Source organism: Apteryx mantelli, chromosome 12 (genome assembly GCF_036417845.1).
Source record: "Apteryx mantelli isolate bAptMan1 chromosome 12, bAptMan1.hap1, whole genome shotgun sequence".
Lineage (NCBI taxonomy): Eukaryota > Metazoa > Chordata > Aves > Apterygiformes > Apterygidae > Apteryx > Apteryx mantelli.
The window spans coordinates 4,196,942-4,218,503 of NC_089989.1; the positions used below are offsets into that span (position 1 = coordinate 4,196,942).

General features: G+C 39.1%; 1 protein-coding gene across 5 annotated transcripts in view; it reads left to right on the forward strand.

The window, feature by feature from the left end:
• Positions 1 to 21,562, forward strand: part of ARHGEF3 (Rho guanine nucleotide exchange factor 3) — a 156,427-nt gene that overhangs the window by 97,707 nt on the left and 37,158 nt on the right. Inside the window, exon 1 of one of the 5 annotated variants that reach the window (XM_067303754.1) lies at positions 9,313 to 9,595. The exons of the other annotated variants lie outside the window; for them this stretch is intronic. Coding sequence (XP_067159855.1) covers positions 9,500 to 9,595 — 96 coding nt within the window. The 5' untranslated portion in view covers positions 9,313 to 9,499. Of the gene's footprint in view, positions 1 to 9,312; positions 9,596 to 21,562 lie in introns of those variants that run through there. 5 annotated transcript variants of the gene reach the window in all.

Sequence of the window (21,562 nt, forward strand, 5' to 3'; positions counted from 1 at the left end):
CTTAATTTGATACAAATACCAGATTCAGAGGAAGCAGTTATGAACAGAAGCAGGTCGTCTTTAAATGTTTGTACAAAAACAAATTCACCAAATTCCAAAGAACAGTATGTAATCACATACCTGCTTTTCTCTTCCAGATACGAAGAACATTCCAATCTTTATTGTACAGCTCTGTTTTTAGGAAGCTTTCCTTTCAGTGTCTCATTTTTGATTCATCAGTTCAATGGCTGCACATTTCATAGGATTTAAACTATAAGTTTTCTTTCATTGTGGATTTTCATTGCAACTCCCTTAGGTCATCTTGAATATCCAGTCTATTCTCTCCTCTCCTGTCCTGTTTTAATATAAAGAGGACTGGAGTAGTGAATTGGTTGCACAGAGAGTTCACAGCACGCTGAGAACACCGGTGCCAGACAATGTGCTTGAAGTAGAACATAAGGATTAGCATTTTTTTCTTAAACTTCCTTGCAGTATGTTGGCATACCTGCACTTTTACTCTTGCATTTTCTCTTAATTGTTTGGTACTTTGCTTGTACTTTTCTACTGGTTGTTTATATTATCATATGTGGAATAAGGAAAGTATATGGGAACTGGAGAGGAATTATGCTTCTCTTATAGGTGTAGAGATTATGGGTATTATACCTATAAATCTAACAAAAAATATAGCTTTTTTTCTGGACTGGACATAGAAATACTTTTTTCATATTGTTCTTCAAGGTAACAAAAACCAGAAAACATTTCTTTATTAAATTGCTGGCAAGCCATTTCAACTACAACAAATCTAGTTGCTGAGAGATGTTATGTCATCTTGTTCTCTTCTCTTCTCCAGCAGTCTGGAAGTACATGTACTCATATATTGGGACCTCAAAGAGTGAACAAAAAATTCCTCCTCAAAATCTTATTTTGAGATCATATACGTCTCTACTGAGATGGCTTCTTTTGCACCAGTTCTAAGATTCAGCTGAAGCAGAAAGAAGGTGCCAGGAAATTACACTGTGAGGATTAGTGTGTGTAGTCTGCTAGTGGAATATTCATAGTACATAACCTTCAAAATGGAAATTGTTCTGTCCATCAATTACTAAACGTTTATTACTGCATGAAAAAATTCAGGTGTATGAATTCATTTAATGCTACAGTAGTCTCTCTTCTAAAATTCTGTTGCCGTGTTCTTGAATGGAAACAGCATCATATTCAACTGAGAATTAGATCCTTTCGTCTAGCCTATGTCTATGCACATTATTTCTACATATCATCATTAGTTTCTGGCCTTTTCTATTTACAAAGCTAAAATCTCCTTCAAGATCTAATTATGTTTTGATTACAACCTTTTCTCTGGCTTTAAGAAAAACAGTGTAGCTTACTCCATATCTAGCCAAATGTTATTACAAAAGTCATTTCCCTTGGTGATCACTTTGACCATGCCATGCTTTTCTTTGCATTACTCTCAGAACTTATATTTTGTATCAAAAAGAAATTACAAAAGACTTCTGAAAGGATAGATAAATTATTTATCCCAATTCCACAAATCATTCTGCCATTGAAGTGGTTCACTCTTGTTCCCGTCTGATTTAGAATGCCAGCCTTCATCATCAACTTGCTATTATTTTTTTAACAAGCATGTTTGTTCTTTTTTTCCCATACAACCTCAAGTTTTCAGAAGAGCCCTCCCCACCCACAAATATCTGTAAAGTTATATGGTGGTCAGAATAAACTTGACAGCTGTTAATCGTTTTGGGCTCTGAAACCAATGCCTCATATTAAAAGTATACAGCCTTTATATTTTTGCTGTATTTTCTGTTTAACCTTCATCATAAGAACAAAAGAATTTATGGCTTTGTCTTTGTATTTAAGTCTCCTCATGTTGGCTGAAGTCTCTTCTGCTAACACTTTTCACTATTTACTGGGGTCTTATGATGACACTGTGTTCATGTTTGTGCAGGGATTTAAAGATGTAATATTTGACATCCATGTAATTTTTTCAAGACCGAAAACAGTTAGCAAACATTCTGATATTATTAGATAATTAGATCTAAAATATTTGACTATCCCATCTTGTCTTTGTGCTCAGTTAATTACTATGTTTTGAGTAAAAAATTCTGTTGTGAGATGAGTGTGAAACAAGTGTGAAACTTGTGAAATAATACTTAAATATTTTATGTAGTGTTTGCAATTACTTTTCAATGCTGCTGTTTCCATTTTTAATTATTGACCATCTATGCTATCATGGGAACAAAATTAACTATGCTAATTAGGGATCTGTCCAAAATCTATACTCGTTGGCTGAATAAATAATTGTTAAAAGGGACTGGAAAGGTCTTACTGCAGGTAGTCACACACTATTAAAAGCTAAATACATAGGCTGGGCTTTCAAATCTTCAAATGCAAGTGCTACTAATAGGGATCGAGAAATTTTGATTGAGATCTTCTGGAAAGTGGATGCTGAAATTGGCTACCAAAGCCAATTATGATATATATGGTGCATTACATATTTATAAGTGTCTATATAAAAAAAATATATTTACTTATAAATAAGTATATATAAAATATATATATAACTGGAGAAAGCTAACTTTGGAAATGGTACAACTTACGGTAGATGATGATTGCAGATTTGATGGTGGAGGTCACATAAAAGAAGGATGCGCTTGGTCTTTTCCCAGATAGCAATTTGTGGATGACAGCTTGACCAGAGAGGAGATTGTCTTCAGAAGTTAGAGAGCAATCTTGAACTATTTGTCTTATTTATTTCTATTTTTCTGTTTTGATTAAAGCTTGTTATAGTAACTTTTATATCGTATGAATTACTTCATGATATTTACCATTGGAAAGATAACATTTTGTAACCTTAAAGGCAGATGAGTAAAACATTCCTGGAAATGGCTTCTCCATTTGCTGATCCTTGATTAAGGGCTGTGAACAAAAGTCCTGTCCTGGTGCGAGTTGTTGCTGTCTGTTTGCAAATGTTATGCCCTATTTTAAGCATCTTTTTCAGCTTGGTCACATTGTTGCTAATGCCGTATCATCTTTAAGGTCATACCTACAAAACAGTTGATATGGGAGTACACTAGTTCCATCTTTGTTGATGTGTTATCAGTTTTTGCAAGGACACTGCTATTTGAAGTTATACCAATTTTACAGCAATTATTTTTACTCCCCCCTCATAGGGAAAGGATGAGGGGAAGAGAGAGATGATTTAACTTTTTTGCTCATTTTTATCCTTTTTTTCTTTTGTATATTGGGTCATACACATGAGAATGGAACAACATTTCTAAAAAGGAGATTAATGGACAGTAGTAATAGAATGTGGCACTTTAGATAATCACTGTGATAATTTGGGTTGTAAGGTGGTGTGTGATCTGCAGCACTCACTCAGGACCAGATATGGAGGTTTTCTACTCTGGATTATCAGTGAGTATTGCAGTGTAAAAGAAGACTTCTCAGGTTCAAGATCGCTCCCCTATGGTTTAGGTATCAGACTGCTCTTACCTGGATCTGTTTGTGAAGTGCTTATTAGTCTCGCTGTTTCGCTTGTCTTCCAGACCGACTGAAGTATTTTTACAGGGGAAATAAGAAGCATGACTGTTGTCAGTGGAGGCTTGATCCAGAGCTTGCTGAGGTCAATGAGAATTCTTTAGAATGCTTATAATCCATGTGAATATTTCTGCTTTTCATTATGAGGCACTCTGTATTCATCAGCCTCTCCATTAATTAAACCATTAAAAAATAATTAAACATTCCTTTGCACACATGTTGGAGAAATAAAATACTACTTAAGAGAAGCTGATATCCAAGAGAAAGAATGTTGATAGTCTTGTAATCTGTGCCAAAGTATTTTAAATTGCTTAATTTGGGGTCTAGAAATGCTCTTGGCATCTCCTTGGCTATGATTGGAAAATGGTACATTCTGCTCAGGAAAACATGAAGTCAGTCTTAAGGTTTGTGTTCTAAATATTTATTCAAGAAGCACAGAGGTTTTCTTAATTTCAAGGTCTTAAAATTGGCAAAAATAACTGATTATGATGAGGAGCAATACTGCACAGTTGTTTTGAAAAATTAGTAGATGGATCTGTTTAAAAAAATTCTGATTCAAAATATTGATCCAAAAACTGAAATGCTGACTGTATTTTTTGTGTATGACTTCCTGAAAAAACTTACAGCACTTCCCTAAGAACTTATTTCAAAATTCATAAAAAAAAAAATAAAAATCTTAGTGAAGAACAGAATATGACTGAGGAATTCAGAGGACTTCTGAGGACCAGAGAATCATGCTAACATGTAAAGGTAGTAAAGCATGTGACAAATTGAACATAATGAAATGTATAATAAGGTTTTAAGTTAGTACAGCTAGGAAAATGAATGAGGAAAATGGTAAATGAATAGGAAAAGAAAATTCAGAAGGCCCAACTTTTTTTTTTTTTCTGCTTTCATTTCTGACCTGAAGGAGGACCTATGAGCCTTGAAAGCACTTCTGTTTTTGTTTTTGTTCCCCCCCCCCCCCCAGTTATCTAGCATGGTCTAATAAGCCATATTAACCCCAAGCCTTGCCTTGCCTAGCGCAGCTGGAGGCAAGGGTTGGAGGGACAGAGCGTTTGGCCAGTTCCATGTGTGCGATCCCTTAGTTGCTCATAGCCAAGCATGCACACGCGTACAGCGAAAGATTACAAAGTACTGTCTACCCTGGGGTAAATGTCATGAAGTTATTCATGTGATAGAAATGTTATTGTAACAAGATTTAATCAAAACAAACAAATAGACCACTACTGCTACTGCGATGTCTTGATAAACACTTTGCATTAGAGGCAATGATTTCCTCCCCAAAAATTTGTTACTTAATTCTCCAGCCAGCAGGAGTGCTCTAAAGAGAGATTCCTGCTCCCACAATGGCTGTAATTTAAACAAACCGATTTTAATTACATTTAATCTCATTTAAACATCATACAAGCAGTTCCCTGTAACTTCCTCTCCATATAGTGCATCTTTTGATGTAAAATTTGGTGCAGCTTTGTGCCAGCCTCGCTCTCGAGGGCTCCTTTCACCCTGCACAGCGCAGCCTCCGCGCCGGCTCCGCAGGGACTGGCAGCGCCCGGAGTCGGCGTGCGGCGCTGGGCGCGTTGGGCGGTGGGGAAGCACAAATCCCATGGCAGTTTCCTCAGCAGGCCATCGTTAGTCTTGAGCTGTGGGTGGCCAAGCATCATAACAATTTTTCTATATGAATTTGAGGCAGCTTTAAAAAGGGTTTATTATCTTCTTCCTAAGGATAAACTCTGTGTTCATGAAGGGAACGCTTTGGTCTCAATGCAGATGCAACTGTTAGGGGACATCACTGAACTGCCCGGTACTTTCTGTAGTAATCAAAAGCTACATGAAGTTAGCGAAAAGAAGAAAAAAAGTCTGGCAGATTGTTTCGTCTGTTTGGCTCCCAGTGGAAAATAGTTCCACCGGCTATGTTCATATGGAAAAACTTCAACAATATAGGCATGGTTCATTTTGAAAGTCTGCACGCTGCTTTACTAACTGGATGTGTGGTTATACAATAGTGCGGTGATCTGTGCAGGAGAATCGTGTGTCTCTATCCCTCGGTTCAAGCTAAATGTGCTTCAAAATAAACGTGGCATTTTGCAGTAGCCCCCTTCCACTGTGGAAGATAATGGAGACTCCTGTTACTTACTAATTTGATGTGACAAAACTTGGGATTCATTCAGGGCATCTTGGCTGCAATTCCCGAAACACAGACCATGATAACAGTGAGGAAACTTAAGTGTTTAACTTCCTGCTTTTTTTATTACTCCATAAGCTACACAAATAAGGGTCATATGAAAGGCAGCCTTCAAAAGGAGAATCTAGAAAGAATAGAAATTTGGGGTTCAATTGTGTAATGTCAGATGTTCCCTTGAGAAGTGTTTCTTTATTCTGCGCTGATCTTTGCAGGATTATGAATCTACTTGGAAAAATGACAGCTGTGGTTTTTGAGAGAACATTTTAATGGTAATCACTTCTCCTGTAATCATATTTTATTGGAATTTCTAAGGACCAATATTTTTAATCAAGTGGTCTGTTTCTAACAAGTATTACTTAGCAAATTGTCACTTGCATTAACATGTGTACAGTCCCTATTTGATTCTTAGGTGCATATAAATGTAAAATATTCTTCCACTTGTGGTGAAGCTATCTTTTTTGGTGAACTGCAGTTTCATGAACAGCTGTGTGACTGCCTTCTAAATTCCCTTTATCATGCAGTTTTTATGCTTTCTACCTACTAAATCCTCACTGTCAGGATTTCTGCATTCCAGCTCTTGAGCAGACTCAAATCAGTAATGTTTGGTTGAAATCGACTGCTTCAGAAAAACATTTCTAAAAAGAAAGCTTCCTAAGGATTGCCCTGAAGAGATGCTGGAGTACGTGTGAAGGGAGATGACAGTGATATCCAGTAGGAGCAGAATTCTGCAGGCATGTGCAGCACTAGCTTGATGAACTTCTCCTGGACATCTTCGAATGGTAGTTCTGCTTGAATAACGTTAAGGAAACTGTATTTAAATGCTTCTGCTAGAATAGACAAACATCCAAAGAGTCTAATAAATCCTGTTTTAGGTGTTGGTAGGAATTATGGTCTGTCTTCTAGGTGCAAGTTGCTCTGAAACTTATTGATATGAAGGGCCTGCCTATTCTTAGCAGTTAAAGAATTATGTTCCTCTTAAAATAGATTTTTTTCCTTGGCTTTCAAGAACGCTTTGTTAAGCCAAAGTCCGCTGGTTGGATTAATGGAGACAAGACAGAATCCCTCTCTTGGCACCTTTTTCACAAGTAGAAACCAAAGTTGATTATTTTGGTCTCTGAACCAGTTCACGCCTGCCCGTGTGAAGGGCTGCTTGTGCTCTGAAGCACGTTACTGGATGGGAATGCTGTGCCTGGAGCGCCAGCCCTGAGGGCATTTCGTCTCCTTGATTTGAGTGAAGCTGATTTTTAAAATAGTGTCAGCACACATGCTCATAAGCAAACATGCACAGATGGCATTTGAAATCAAGGCTTCTTGGGCACACCTGGTAACAGCAGCTGCAGTGTTTTCAGGGGTTTCTTGACCATTTTAAATGTCTTGTGTGTATTAGTGTTTTGACATGCTTGAATTGTAAGCAGAAAGTGTCCAGTGCCATCAGACTGTGCTCAGAAGAGGTAGATACCCTCTGAACGAGTTGCTGAAGGACGTTTAAAAAAAAAAAGTATTTGAAAAAATGAATGCAAGCTCATATGAATGAAATCATAACTTGTAGTTCCTGAAATGTTCATGAAAGACAGGTAGTCTTCAAATGAAGTACCACTTTTTTTTTTCATATTTTATGAAATATGGAGAGGAAGGGGACCACATCAAGCATCTGTCTTGCTTAATAGCACATCTCCAGTGGTGGTCAACAGTACATGCTTAGGGAAGAGTGCAAGACAGAAATAGCCTGTCAGGTTTCCCCAGAATACTGTCCCAGCATCCAAGAATTTGTGGCTGAGAAACTTTGAGACAGAGATGGTATTTTTGTCTCTAATGGCCCTTGATATGTTTTTCATCCATGAATTTATCCAGTTGCTTTTTGAGCCTCTGTAAATCTTAAGATATACAGCATCTTGTGCCTCTCTGCCTCCCTCTCCTCCGTATATGTAATGTGAATATTGCATGTAATATGAAGAATTACCACCTTTTTGGCTCTGAATCTGCCACCAACTGGTTTAATCTAATACTTCATTTTCCCTGTAGTTGAAGGCAATGAACAATCATTCCCTGTTTGCTTTCTCTGTGTCATTCGTGGTTTGTAGGCCTCTATCATATCTGCTCTCGGTTGTCTCTTTTCCTGTCTGAAGTGTCCTGCCTGATTAAGCACTTGTCACGTGAAAGCTCTTCCGTGTCTCTTGTCAGTACTTTTGCTCTTCTGTAAACCTTGTCCGATCCTACTATATCCTTTTGGCGATGGGGGAGAACTCCTGCCCGTAGCGTTCAGAGTGTTGGTTTCACTTCTGCTTTTAGAAAAACTGAACATCCCAAAGTACTGATAATTTTATTCTAGATTTTTTTGCAGGAATTGGTGGTTTTTTTTGTTTTGTTTTTTTTTTAAGAGTAGACTACTCCAAAACATGGAGATACCAGTTTAACAGGCAGCAGGATACCAGCTCTGGCTCTATTGCAGTTGCTCCTAAAAGGATTAGAAGAATGAGAGTATGAGACATTACATATGTGGGATATCACAGGAAAGCCTCCAAATGGGAACCGAGTCTGCAAGGTGAATAAACTTATTCTGAAGGCACTACTGCCTGATTAACAACCTTTAGGAAAATAAGTGCTTGTAAAGGAACATCCATTATACAATCTGCCTTTAAAAACAACGTTAACTTTATCAAACTGTGTAAAAGTTATCCTTAGTTGTGCTGCTTCTCTTTGGCTGCAGATGTTTAGAAACGTTCTCCTTTCCTCCTCCCCCCATCCAGCTTCCTAGCCCCAGTTTCCGTTTCCTTGTCTCCCATACACCCTTTTTGTCCCACAGATCCCACATTGCAGACGAGGCCCCTAACGCTTCCTCCCTCTTTTCAGGACGTTTTCCCTGCCTTTGCCCTAAGGTAAACGTCGAGCCGAGCGGGCCCGGCTGTGCAGACCCGAAAGGCGCTATGCAGTGTGGCAGGCAAGGGGATTTTTGCCCTTTCGCAGCTTGTTGCAAGGAAGGGTGCAGGCAAGGGAGCTCTTTGCCTGACCAACTGAAACGGAGCGTAACTGCAAAAACACAAGGAGCAAAGGGCTGCTGCCAGGCAGGAAAAAGCCACAATGTGGGTGAACAAAAAAGGGGGCGGGGTGGGGGGGGGAAGGAAGAAACTGCCGGCTGCCGGGGCCGCATGGCATGGTGCAGCATTCCTCGCTGACGGGCAGCAGCGGTGCAGACCGGCGGCCAATGCGCCGGCCAGCGCTAGGAAAGCAGCCTTCACTGGGGACACGATTACTGTGCCACTCGGGACCGTGTTCCTCTTGCTTGCCGTGTATCCGTCAGATATTTAGCTGCCTGGAAAGCCCAACAAGAGATAGTAATTGAATTGCAGTTGCCCTGTGAGGAGCAGACAGCACTGCTAGATTCAATTATATATTTGTAATATATGATGATAATGCTGTGCGATCAATAAGGGAGTAAAGCTACAGAGGGGAGAGAAAACGAAGACGTCTCTTCCGCTAGAAACAGCGCGTGTGTTTTCTGGGGGTTGCGGGGCGAGTTTACAGTAACTTGCTCCTTTCCCCGCCTCGGCTGCGCGCTCAGCCGCTTCCCCGCCCCGCCCGCTGCCGCTGGCAGGATTCCGGTGGTGGCGGCAGCGGCGGCGTCACGTCGCGCTCGCCTGGCGCCCGCAGCTCGTCGCTTTGCGCCCTTATGCGAGCGCGGGAGCCCCGCGGGGGACCCTCGCCTTGGAGAGCCCCCGCTTCGCCTGCCTGCTCTGCGCTCGGACGGAACCCGCTGTGACATCGCACGCTGCCCCCGCAGCCGCCATGGTGGCCAAGGATTACCCCTTCTACCTGGCGGCCAAGAGGGCGAGCTGCGGCGGCGGGGCGCGGGCGGCGGCCAGCCCGCCGAAGGAGACCGAGGTACTTAACGCGCTCGCGGGGCGGCGGCAGCCGCAGTGTTCTGCGGGGCTGGTCTGCGTCGGTTCGGGGGAATCAACGGGCTTTAAAAATAGGTTCCTAAGCAGAGATACCTGGTTTGTTTTAGGCATCTTTCACTGCCGTCTTTAGACGTTGGATTTTTGTTTGGAATAAAGCAAGGAATACAGAGTGTAGATTTTGTCAGCTGTCACTTTAAGGAACTAATACTTCTTTTTTCAGTGGCTAATTGAGAAAGGTCCTTTTTAGGTATGTAATTTTAAGTTTACAGGTAACTTATTCTAGTGCCAACCTTTACTTACAAATCGCTAAATTTAGCGGTTATGTGCTTTGGTGACAGTGGGAGGGAATCTGGAAAAAGGTGTTTTAAAGCATTATGTCTGTGTCTTTTCTCCACCAGGAGTAAACCAAGGAATTAATCCGATAACACAGTTAACCTGCTGATATGGCAGAGTTTTGAGTTAACTACTCTGTTTCTTAAAATGCATGAAATCCTTTAATATGACATTAAAAATTTATTCAAAAGCCCACTTATTCTCCTAAATGGTTGAACCTTTCAGGAGCTGTGTTCTTGAAATACTTAAATATTTGATACTTTAGGTTAATGTTTAGTCTGCTTTGTGTGCGTTTTTGGAAAGAAAACAGTGACCTCAAGTATTTGGTCCAGCTGCGCTGGAGGAGGGATAACATTTCTCTCTGAAAGTTTTTATCGCATATATATATGTAAAGCTTTTACATTAATCTTGTGTGTTGAGTAACTTGAAGATAACTTACTGGACTGTGTGCATTTAGTACAACTGCATCAAAGATTAGTTACCTCCAGCAGGTGAATGGATCCAAAGTAAAAGAAACCCAAGCCAAGTGTCCTTGTTTAATCATGGGGTATAGATAAAGAACATAACATACTGTGCTTTTGTTTTTCAGTGTACTTCTATATACAGTGATTTAATTATTACAGTTACAAGACTGAAAAATTTTCAGCTGTTTAAAATTAAAATCTCCTGTGCATATATGTATATATGCAAAATGCAAGTTGTTAAACACCAAATGGTTAACTTAAGGGTATTTGTTTTACTAAATATAATATTTAAAGAAATATATTTTTAGCCTGTTTAGTGCCTGAAGGTTTCGGGGGGGGGGGGGAGTTGTTTGTTTGTTTTTTGTGAATGAATAGAATTGTCAAATCTGAAAAGCCAGAGTGTTGGTCTCTTACAGTTAGGAAGAACAACTTAATTGTAGTCAAATGTCAAAGAAAATCAAAACTCAATGAAAGCCTAGAGCATGAGAAAGTATTCAATAACAGTTGTGATCAATCAAATTATAAAGTGCAAATGTTTTACTTAGGACAGTTGTTTTGGATTTATAATCTTTCATGTTGTATTTTATACAAATGAGAAAATTCATCCTACGCTTTCAAGCTGAAAAATGCTGTTTACTGAGAGTATGATAGACTTCCAACATCCTGAAGAATAGACTTTTAAGCAATCTTCTGTTTGTCTTAGTAGGGTATGGAAAGATCATCTGCCACTAAAGAAGCAGAAGTAAAACAAAACAAAAAAACCCCGCACACTCTTTGGGAAAGGCGTTGTAAGGGTAGATGTATGCAGCCCGTTCCTTTGATCTGTCAATATGGGGGAAAAAACCTTTTCTCTGTATCTTATGTTTTCCACTCTGTGGTATTTACAGGTCTAGCTAAAGCTATTGGGCGCCTTCTACCACAATTTTGTGTTACTACACCAGAAAGCTAGCTTGCTAGGTGTGTGCTATGAATTTTTGGCTTTGAAAGCCTGAGTTTAGTTTTAATTATCAATGTGTGAAGTTGGTTGATTTAATTAATTACCTAATTTTTGCATATTTTTTTGTCATGTGTGAAATAGATTTTCTGTTAGTTTTTTTTTTTTAAAGACAGAACTCATGATTATTAAATATTCCCTCTGACCATATTAAATAATAATCCTCTGGTGTTTCTTGTGAACAAATGCAAAATGTAGTCTGGAAGCTCAGGTATAGTGGTTCTTACATGGGATGAAATTCAGCAAAAATCTTGAGCACATGCCTAACTTAACCCTGCTGATTTTAACTGAGACTAGCAAGAAATGTGTATACTTAACAGGGTTAGGAGAGCCCTTCACATGCGATTAGGTTGTCTGCTGAAATGGGTACACTCACATTTGAAATCTCTAGCTGCAAAACAATTATCTTTATTAATACTTTATCAACACTTTAGAGGTATGGAAACTGAAATTAAGAAAGGCTAAATAGCTAGGCTGTTAGCTTTCAGCTTTGTGTGTGCGCGTACTGTTAAAGTTTCCCAGATTTCCAGGTGGAGAGCTCTGGGCAGCAACCTGAAGCTTACTGGCAATAGTTTTGTTCCCAGTTGTTCTTGTCCTTAGCCTGCAGACCACGAGCTGAAAACCACTGCTGTTCTGGAGCAACACGTCAGTGGCATGAAAGAGGACAGAACAGAGGCTTCCTGACTTGCAACCTGTTGTGTAAGCGGCACTTTAGTTTCCTTGGTACAAACTCTGTGAAAGTAGCACAGTCACAAAATAATGACTAAACAACATCCAAAATGCAGGTAAATAGTAAAAATCTGGAATCTAAGAAAAGACTGGTGTTACCAGTGGTCAAAGTACAATTATCACAGTTATTCCTAAATTCAGTTTAAGGGCAACAAAATACTGCAACACCTGAGAAGTGAGTTAATACAGAAATTATATATAAAGGCCTTTACATACATCATTGAATACCCCACATAAAGTCCTGCAGTACAGTTCTAGGTGCAAACAGTAGAGAGATGTTGGGCTCTTCCCAGCTCTTCTTCTTAACATCAGAATAGAGACAGTCAGCAGAACTGAAATCAGCTTGCTTTGAAGTGTAAAAAGAAGCACGTTTTTCTGCTGATGCACCATTTGCTGTCGCCCTGGTTAAAGCAAGCTCCCTGCTCGCCTCCTGGGAAAGAAACAAGCAGTAAAGCAACAACCAGTGAGTGGGCAGAGCGTGATAAAGAGCAAGCACCATCGCAAGCCGAGGACTAACGGTCCAGAGGTGTGACTCCCACAAAGCCTGTCAGCCCCTGTATTTCAATGTGTAAGGCAAACAGTTAAATGGAGATTGGGAAGAAGGTTTTGTTTTCAGTGCTTTTTAATGTATCTTCTTTTAAGTCATTTCATACTATTTAATATCAGAAAAGTAACACTGGGGAAGATGCTGTGAGCCTCACTGGTTGGGGCTGTTCTGGTATTGGCCTTTGTGCTGAGGTGTATTCCTTTGTATCATATAACCAGTGATAGCTGCCGAATACAAATCCTGCCAATCCCTGGTGGAAGAGCTGCAGAAGGGATCAAAAACAAGAATAAATGCTCTTAAAACAAAAACCCTCATCCTAACAAACAAGTACAGCAGTTTGGCAAAAGTTGAGTGTTAGCTGTTCTTCTGCTCAACAAAACAGTGAACTTAGCAATGTCTTATTGTTAATGAGATAAAATTTAACAAGTTTCATGGATCTGGGCAGGGTTTGTTGGGATACACAATACCACTGGGTGCCCAATACACAGTGTTTTTTAAATGGTCATATAGGATCATTATATGGTGATCATGGTGTTCAAGGGCAACATTGAACCAGTTTCCTGTATAAAATTTGCAAACTGATTGTGTGGTCACAAGGAACTGAGGCACGGAGCCAAAGGGAGGGTACAGCAGAGCTTCCTCAGTTTTAGCTAAACGTAGCTAGAGAGATGCAGTTAGAGAGATTCTGCCTGTCATGTTGTCAATATGAAAATAACCTAATTAGTATCTGTGAACTTAAAGAAAAAAAATCAATCTATATGTTCTTCATAAGATGTGGAATCTGATACTGTGCTTGAGAATGAGTTGATGCAAAAGCAGATGTTGGTCCGCCAGTAGGCTTGTTATGAAGCCCTCCGATGCAGCCGTACTGGTAATTCGTTAAGGTCTGACACTTTCCCATAGGAACAGAGTCTGCTGGGACAGAAGAATGGCGCAACGGTGATACGGCTGATGTTCTGTGGATGAGACACACAGGCAGTTTTCTAATCATAGGGCATTTGTTGCCTGGAAAACTTAGTTGTTCAGTATGAACAATCTTATCTGATTTCCTTTTATTCTTAAAGAAATAAAAGTCATTATAACAAGGTTTGAGCCTGCTGATTTATATAAAAACAAGTTATATAACAGTCAGGAAGTGAATTGAGATGGAGATTTAGAAACTTGTACAAGCTTTACAGTGCAGGCCATGATTTCCAGAGTGAAGTAATATATCCAAATACTTCTGTAAATCTTGCATCATTCCACAGTCTTCATTGACATGCCTTTATAGATGCTAGTGTCAGTCCTCTACTGGATAAAATTCGAAAGCCTTCAGAAACAAAGTAGACCTCTGGTAGGTGTAATCTGGTATAACTATGTTTTAAGAGAATGCTATGTTGGTAATTTTGGGCACCCTGAGAAAACAAATGAAAAACCTGTGCTGACCAAATACAGACATGACAACTGATATAAAGGGAAGATTTTCACAACTGCTTTACATATCTTAAAAAAAAAATCAAATCTGAACAAATGGTGTAACTAGAATCAGGATTGAACTATTTTTTCATGTGTTTGCTCTGAAAGAACATTTAATCTGCCCTTGACTGTATTAAAATATAGTTAGAAGCATGAGACATTTAGCAGTACCTATAATATTGAATGACACACTTTTGCCCATGTCTGCCTGAAACTGAAAAATGTTAAAAGACCAAACTCGTCAATGCAACGGTGCACAAAAAATTATTCCTTCAGAGTTAGTGGGAAGAAGACTGTTCCTCCTTACAGAAGGGTTGAAGATAAGCTTTTGTTGCCTTCCTTTGGAAGACTCGTTGCTCGAGCTGGAAAGCTCAAGACAGAAGGAAGCCTTTTGTTTTACGCATCTGCCAGAAGAGACTCTTTCCAGTGCTGAATTCTGCAACTATTTTCTTCTGATACTGGTTAACTGAGTACTAAGGATTTGGATTGTTTCATATACTAATTATAACCCAACAAGTATAATTAGTACTAAGCAAGAGGTGAAAATACATGGCTACAACAACAAAAGATACTAATAGCTTCTTTTCTTGCATGTGTTCGTTTGAGAAAGGCTCTGTGTACAGGCACAACCCCAAGAGGTCTGTGGCGTGGGCAAGGCATTAGCGCAGGCAGCCTGAACTGAGCCTGCACTACAACCTCATATTTGTGCTCTGAGAATCTCATTCGATCCTGTTGTGTGAAAGAATTGTATTAAATGGCTGTGGCTGGTGATTCAATCTCTGCTTGGTTCTGTCTAAAGTAGTAGGAGTTGCGGGAACCCTATAAGGCTAAAGAAAAATCTATTACTAACTGCTTGAATACCCATTTATTTCCTGATTGGGAACATAAAATCTTCTGTAAATCTGGCTCTTGGTCTTTCACAAAACTGTTGATCAATAGACACATATTCATCTGTTGTAGACTGCCAGACCGCACTGATTACTACTTTTTCAATAATTTCAATATCCGTATGAAAACCTTTAGCAGTAGCTTTTACTTGCCTACTCTTTCACCCAAGGATTCAACCCCATTGGTAACAGACTTCATATGCTGACCAGAATAATGACTTTTTCAGAGTAATTTTGATTAAGAATGCCATGAGATCAGACATAGTTTTTACTAAGGCTGACTTCCAGTAACTAACTGATGCGGTTTTTTTGTTTTGTTTTAATGGGCATGTACCATTAAATGGGTATGAATCTGAATGTGGCTAAAAAGGAATAGAAAACCAGAACGTGATTAAATCTTAATTTCAAGAGAAGTCAATGGTGTTCCTCACTGACCATCAGTGTTTGCTGTGTTGCATTTCCTTTTATATCTTAACAGTTACATTATATTTGCCTCAGTGAAAACAACAAAACCTTTTACTTAGCAAAGGTAAACAAAATGGAGAAGCAAGATGGTTGGTCCTGGGTTCACTGTAGAACTTAGGGTATCTAAATACTGAACTAGTCCTCTGTCTTTATATATATAGAGAGAACATCTGTAATATTGTTTAACTTTATTTTTATTTATTTTATTTTTTTACCATTTCCATTTAACCTTTTTCTGATCATAAGAAATCCAACAGTATAGTATAGCAGAAGTCTTTGAAATATTGAACTCCTCCTCCTTTTAAATTTCTTAATCTAATTTGCAGTTACTCTATGTAACAAATGCTACATGTTTAAAAAAAAAAAAAAGAAAGTTAATGCAATTAGTATACTTCAGTACATTTGAGAAAAAGTAGTTGTTGTGAAACACTGAGTTTGTTTGAAATTGCATCATTTATCTATGGGAAGATCAGCATGGTTAAGTTGAAGCTTAATGCCCGCAATAGGACCATGAAAACTTTTGAGTATCTTGAGCAACATCAAAGTAAATGGTGCTTGTGGTTAAGGACAGAGAAAGTACAGTTAGAAGCAGAAGTTCAAGATGTACTCTCAGGATTTTGACGTGGAGCTCCCTCAAAAATGTCTTCCTTAACTTGTAATAAATCTGATATCCCTTAAGGCTTGTATGTTTGCAGAGAAAAGACATTTAGGATGGGGATTAGTTTTCTCATTTAAACACATGTTTTTCATAACCACAAACAAGGAGAGGAGACAGCTTTGCTTAGCTATCCAAATGCTGCTAAATATCCCTGCTAGAAAAAGATCTTCCTTCTTAAACCTCCAATTCTTCCACTTGTACAATTTTGTGTAAGTAAAAAGGAGATGAGGACTGAGGTTCTGTGGTAAAATGAGGTATCTGTTTCTCAGATAACTATTAACAACTATTTGTGCAATCTCTAGTCGTTCCAAACATGTTTTCCTCCCCATGCTCTCTGAGGTTTACACTCCCACTCCCCAAAAAACCAGCAAATAATAAAACAACTTTAATGTCACGGGAACAAGGTCATGAATTTTCAGAGTAAGAAAGTTCTCCTACTCCAGGGTACGGGATCTAACGCAATGCCTCCCCACCTTGCTTTAGTGTTTGAGGTCTCCTGAATACCTCACTGAAGTTAAGTTTGAGGGACACCTTGAAGAGCAATTCTAACAAAGGATTTTGCACTCCTGGCACAGCCTTTTATACATTTTGTGTTAGCACCTAAGTCAACTAAACCTGGGGATATGAAGAGTTTTTATAAACGTTTTGTTGTTAAAAGTGTTGGAAGCTTTCAGCAGTAAAGCAGTACCCTTAAGTTGCTCAGAGAGGCCCATGAAAAAGCAGGAATATCAATATCAGAAAACAAATGTGTCTTTTCAGACTTTTTGTTTACCTTGGGAGAAGGCAATTTTTTTCACTATATCATGAATATACTTTGTCACCTGTGGAATCTCTGTTATCATTTTTCTTTGTAGCTGAGTTCGCAGCAGCTCCACACTGTTAAAAAAAAAATCATTTTGTGACTGTACTTTTTGAATAAGCAAAATAATTCTGTTTAGAGCTCATAATAGCAAGCTTAGTTCTTATGTCGTTGCCCAGGCATAAACTGCTTCCTCCGCCCAGCTATCCTGCGAGGTGGGAGGAGAGGGCTGCTGTCTCTGCCTGAAGGGGCAACAGCTGGAAGTGGAGGTGAAGTAGATGGTTCAAGATCACCGGGGCAGCAAGTGGCAGAGCGAGAAGTGGAGCAGATGACTGCCTTGTTGTAAGCCTCAGACTTAGTTTGAAACTTCACTGTTTTGCCTTGAATGTATCACAATCTAAATGAAAATGTGGGACCGTTATTGGGACAACTGTATATTTTAAAGTACAAAGTGGGCAAATTTCTTAAGGAGTGGGGGTGAGTTATGCTCGGGAATTTGTGAGGGGGTTGGTTTTAGGCTCTATTACCTGGAACAGTAGCACAGAATTCCCTCCTCTTTTCAGTGTCTTAGAGTTTATTCAGTATCTCCTTACATCTTTTACACTGCAGAAATGTTAGACCGAGGCTGTGAACAGCTCCAGTTCCTGTCCTTGTTGTCTCCTAATATCCTGACTTATTAACGTGCAGTGGAACGTTGAGGATGCCTCGTGCTTGGGACTGCATTTAGTTCGGCAAGCAAGTGGCACCAACAAGGGAGTACAGGACCCAAAGGCCTCCAGGGAAGGGGAAACGGGCATGGAGCCAGAGGGAGAGGGGCCAAAAGAGTTTGTGATAAATTGCAAGTCATGAATGTTCTTTAACCTTCATAAAAGTATACGTTGTTCTTTCTCTGTTTTTAATGAAATGTTAGTGAGTTGCAGTCTTGGTATGTTCCAGGTAACTGTATTCTCATGTGCCATATAACTGCAGTGAGCTAAACACGGAAACGTGGCAAACCACCACACCTGCAATTGCTCGTTTGTTCTGCCTAAGAGCAATTTGAAACAAGCAGCTTGCTTTTATTTTGCCATTCAGTAACTCACCGTATGATGTCTACTTGTTTACTGGCACGCCGGCTTCATGTCCAGTTTGTTCCAGAATGGAAGAGGTCTTTTGTAGGTAGTCTGTACAAGCAGCTTTTAATGAGAGGAAATTCGGAATTTAATCAGCTCTACATTAGTTGTCTGGGTTTCTCAGAGTTTCTGTTACTCATGTTAATTCACCTTACTCTGTAGGTCCTTCTGTTAATTTGCCTTCATTTCCTAACTGCTGGTAGAGTGTTTGATTTCTGGATATTGCAGACAAATGAGTTTTCAGCTGAGATGGCTGGAGGCAGCTTGTCCTTTTGCTACTGACACTTTGGTGGTTCTGCCTTGCGGGTGGCAAAGCAAATCCGAGTTCTTCAGGGTGGGGGCTGATGGTGGTGGCCTCTTTGTGGGAAGCAGCCAGTCTTTGATGAAGCACGCACTACAATGGCAGGATGCAAACTTTAGCTTATTTTCTTCACCTGAGGATCCTGCACCACTTTTCTATATGGCTTTTCATTGTATTCAGCTTTCATTTTGGAGCCACCTCCTTATAATACCACAATTAAAGCAAAATGTCTGGTGGGGGTTTTGCTTTATTTGCTGGCTGTTTTTGTGGAGCCTGGCGGAGGAGGGATAACAGACCTCTTCCTTCCCCCACCTGAGAGCTCAAGTGGTAGAACTTGTGGTTTTGACAAAAAGTTCAGAAGTTTTATCATTGATTACTGTTGTTCATTGATTGATCAAGTTGCATTTATGTATCAATTTACTTCGGTTACTTAGTAACTTCTTCTTGCTTTGCTGGCAGTGGGATGTCTTTCCCAGGATTTAGAATGGATTTTTGTAGATGATTTTAGTTCCATGTCGTACTAGATGACTTTACTTTGAACTCAGAATCATCTACTTTGTTTTTCTTGACCATGACCCACGGTTCTAGAAGAGTGAATATTCTTGAATTTCCCAATCAGAATATTTCTAAGATATCATGAAGCAAAGGCAAATTTTCTGCCCTTTCAAGTATTAAAAATACGGTCTCTGTTAGCACCAGTAACCCCTGAGAATGTTGCGCTGGCTCCAGGGTTGCTCCAGCTCCGTACGAGCAGCCGAGCAGCGCTTCTGGTATGGAACTGTTCTCCCAGTTCACTTGTTATCCTGGCTGGTTCTTGCTTATAATCTTGTAGTTAGCTGACCGGCTTCTGCTTATTGTAGTAGAGTATAACTCTTTCCACAAGGAAGAACTAGTTCTAGATTTGCCTCTTTCTGAAGGTGCAAAAAGCCCAAGATGCATTGCTTAATTTATTTTTAGGTGAAATGTTTGCTGTAGTAAGAGACTCTGGTGTAACATGGGTTCTTTTTTATTTTAACCTTTTTCTTGTTTGTTTTGTTTTGTTTTGTTATCCTGCTGGAGGTTAAATATTGATAACATCCTGTGGAACAGAGCTTGAATACTCCTTTCTATTATTATTATTATTAAACTCCAAGTTTTGGGGGCATTTATTAGAACTCTTTAATCCTAGGCCAATTTAACTAGTAGCAGTCTAATAAAAATAATAATGTTGGGCTTTCTGCCATGACAAATGTTGACTTACCCATATAAAGTTGAGTAAAAACTAGTAACTTTTAAAGTATAGGAGAATGGAAATTTAGCCAGTAGGGTGAAGTCTGAAACAGAGTGGGTCTGTTTGAGTTTTCTGGCACAGCTTGTGGATTATATTTGAAACAAAAATTACTGTACAGTTTCAATTTATAGGGTCTTCAATTTATTACACTGGTAACTCTTTTGAGTCTAGTTTCAATTCAAACATTTTGCACTAATGAATGTTCCCATAGAACAGAATTAATACTTTGGATACTTGTTTTTCTAGGTTCACAAATAGTATATTAAAAGGAAAAGAATAACCAGCATATTTTTGATAAAAAGTGAAGAAATTTAGCAGCTAGAAATCCAGAATTATTACTGTAAACAATTATTTCAGAAATGTGTTGGTTCTGTGAATTTTTTAACTTTGGTAAGGTGGACACTAAAGTTAAGGTTTTAGCAAGCATTGCCAATGTCAGCTATTTTGTATGTGAACTGAGGGAATTTTTTGTTTGCTTTTGAAGTTAGTTGGGATGACGTTGTTTATTCTAACGTGCTAAGGTCCTGCAGAAGTTTTCAGTTACCTCTTATTTTCTGGGTTGACTTAAAATTGCTGTAAGTCTATTTTGTTGGGTTTGTTTGTTTTTCAGTATAATCAGAAGAATGAACACAGTATGGTCACAGGAGTGCTGCACGCGGGCTGAAGACAGAAGTGTAATGACCCCTCAGGGAAATATTTTCCCTTGTTTGTCAGATTCGGCACCAGTTTTCTGACATGTTGTCTGTTGTTGAAACTGCTGATAAGAGGTGGGATAGTCAGGTGGAAAAACAGTTATACTAGCAGTGGACGTATACTTGCTTTTACTGTTTGCTGGGAGGAAATCAGTGGCTCAGCTGGTCAAAAGCATGGAATGAAAGACCTTTGAAATGAGGGACTAAAGCAAATGAAGACCTATTATATGGCACCTAGAGTGCCACTGTGTTCTTCAGTACGTGTTATCCAGCTCATTGGTTCTTTGCAGATAATGTGAAGGGAATCTGGCCTAGTTCTTTTTGTTTCCTTTCCTTTTTTTTGTTAGAAAATTAAAATCAATCTTTTGCTAGAGTAATTTATCCGTCAAACTGATAATTAAGCTGTGGGTGGTCTTGTGCAATGACACTGTCTAGAAAACGAGTCAATGTTATGAAATTGGGTTTAACTTGCTCTGACAGGAAGGCTCTTAGAGCTTTAGGGAAATTCCGATCTTTACATGTACTAGTAAAAGAGTCATTTTGCTGTGTGGATGAAGAGCATGAGAAGTCTTAGCCTCTTCCCCTAGATTCCTCCTAGCTTTTCGTGTCTGTGTAGTATGTTATTGGATATAATATATCCAATTATTAGGTGCTGGTTTTACTGATGAAGGAAAAACAATAACATCAAATTAGCTGTCAGTAAACTAATTTTAAGTTTACAGGTAACTTATTCTAGTGCCAACCTTTACTTACAAATCGCTAAATTTAGCGGTTATGTGCTTTGGTGACAGTGGGAGGGAATCTGGAAAAAGGTGTTTTAAAGCATTATGTCTGTGTCTTTTCTCCACCAGGAGTAAACCAAGGAATTAATCCGATAACACAGTTAACCTGCTGATATGGCAGAGTTTTGAGTTAACTACTCTGTTTCTTAAAATGCATGAAATCCTTTAATATGACATTAAAAATTTATTCAAAAGCCCACTTATTCTCCTAAATGGTTGAACCTTTCAGGAGCTGTGTTCTTGAAATACTTAAATATTTGATACTTTAGGTTAATGTTTAGTCTGCTTTGTGTGCGTTTTTGGAAAGAAAACAGTGACCTCAAGTATTTGGTCCAGCTGCGCTGGAGGAGGGATAACATTTCTCTCTGAAAGTTTTTATCGCATATATATATGTAAAGCTTTTACATTAATCTTGTGTGTTGAGTAACTTGAAGATAACTTACTGGACTGTGTGCATTTAGT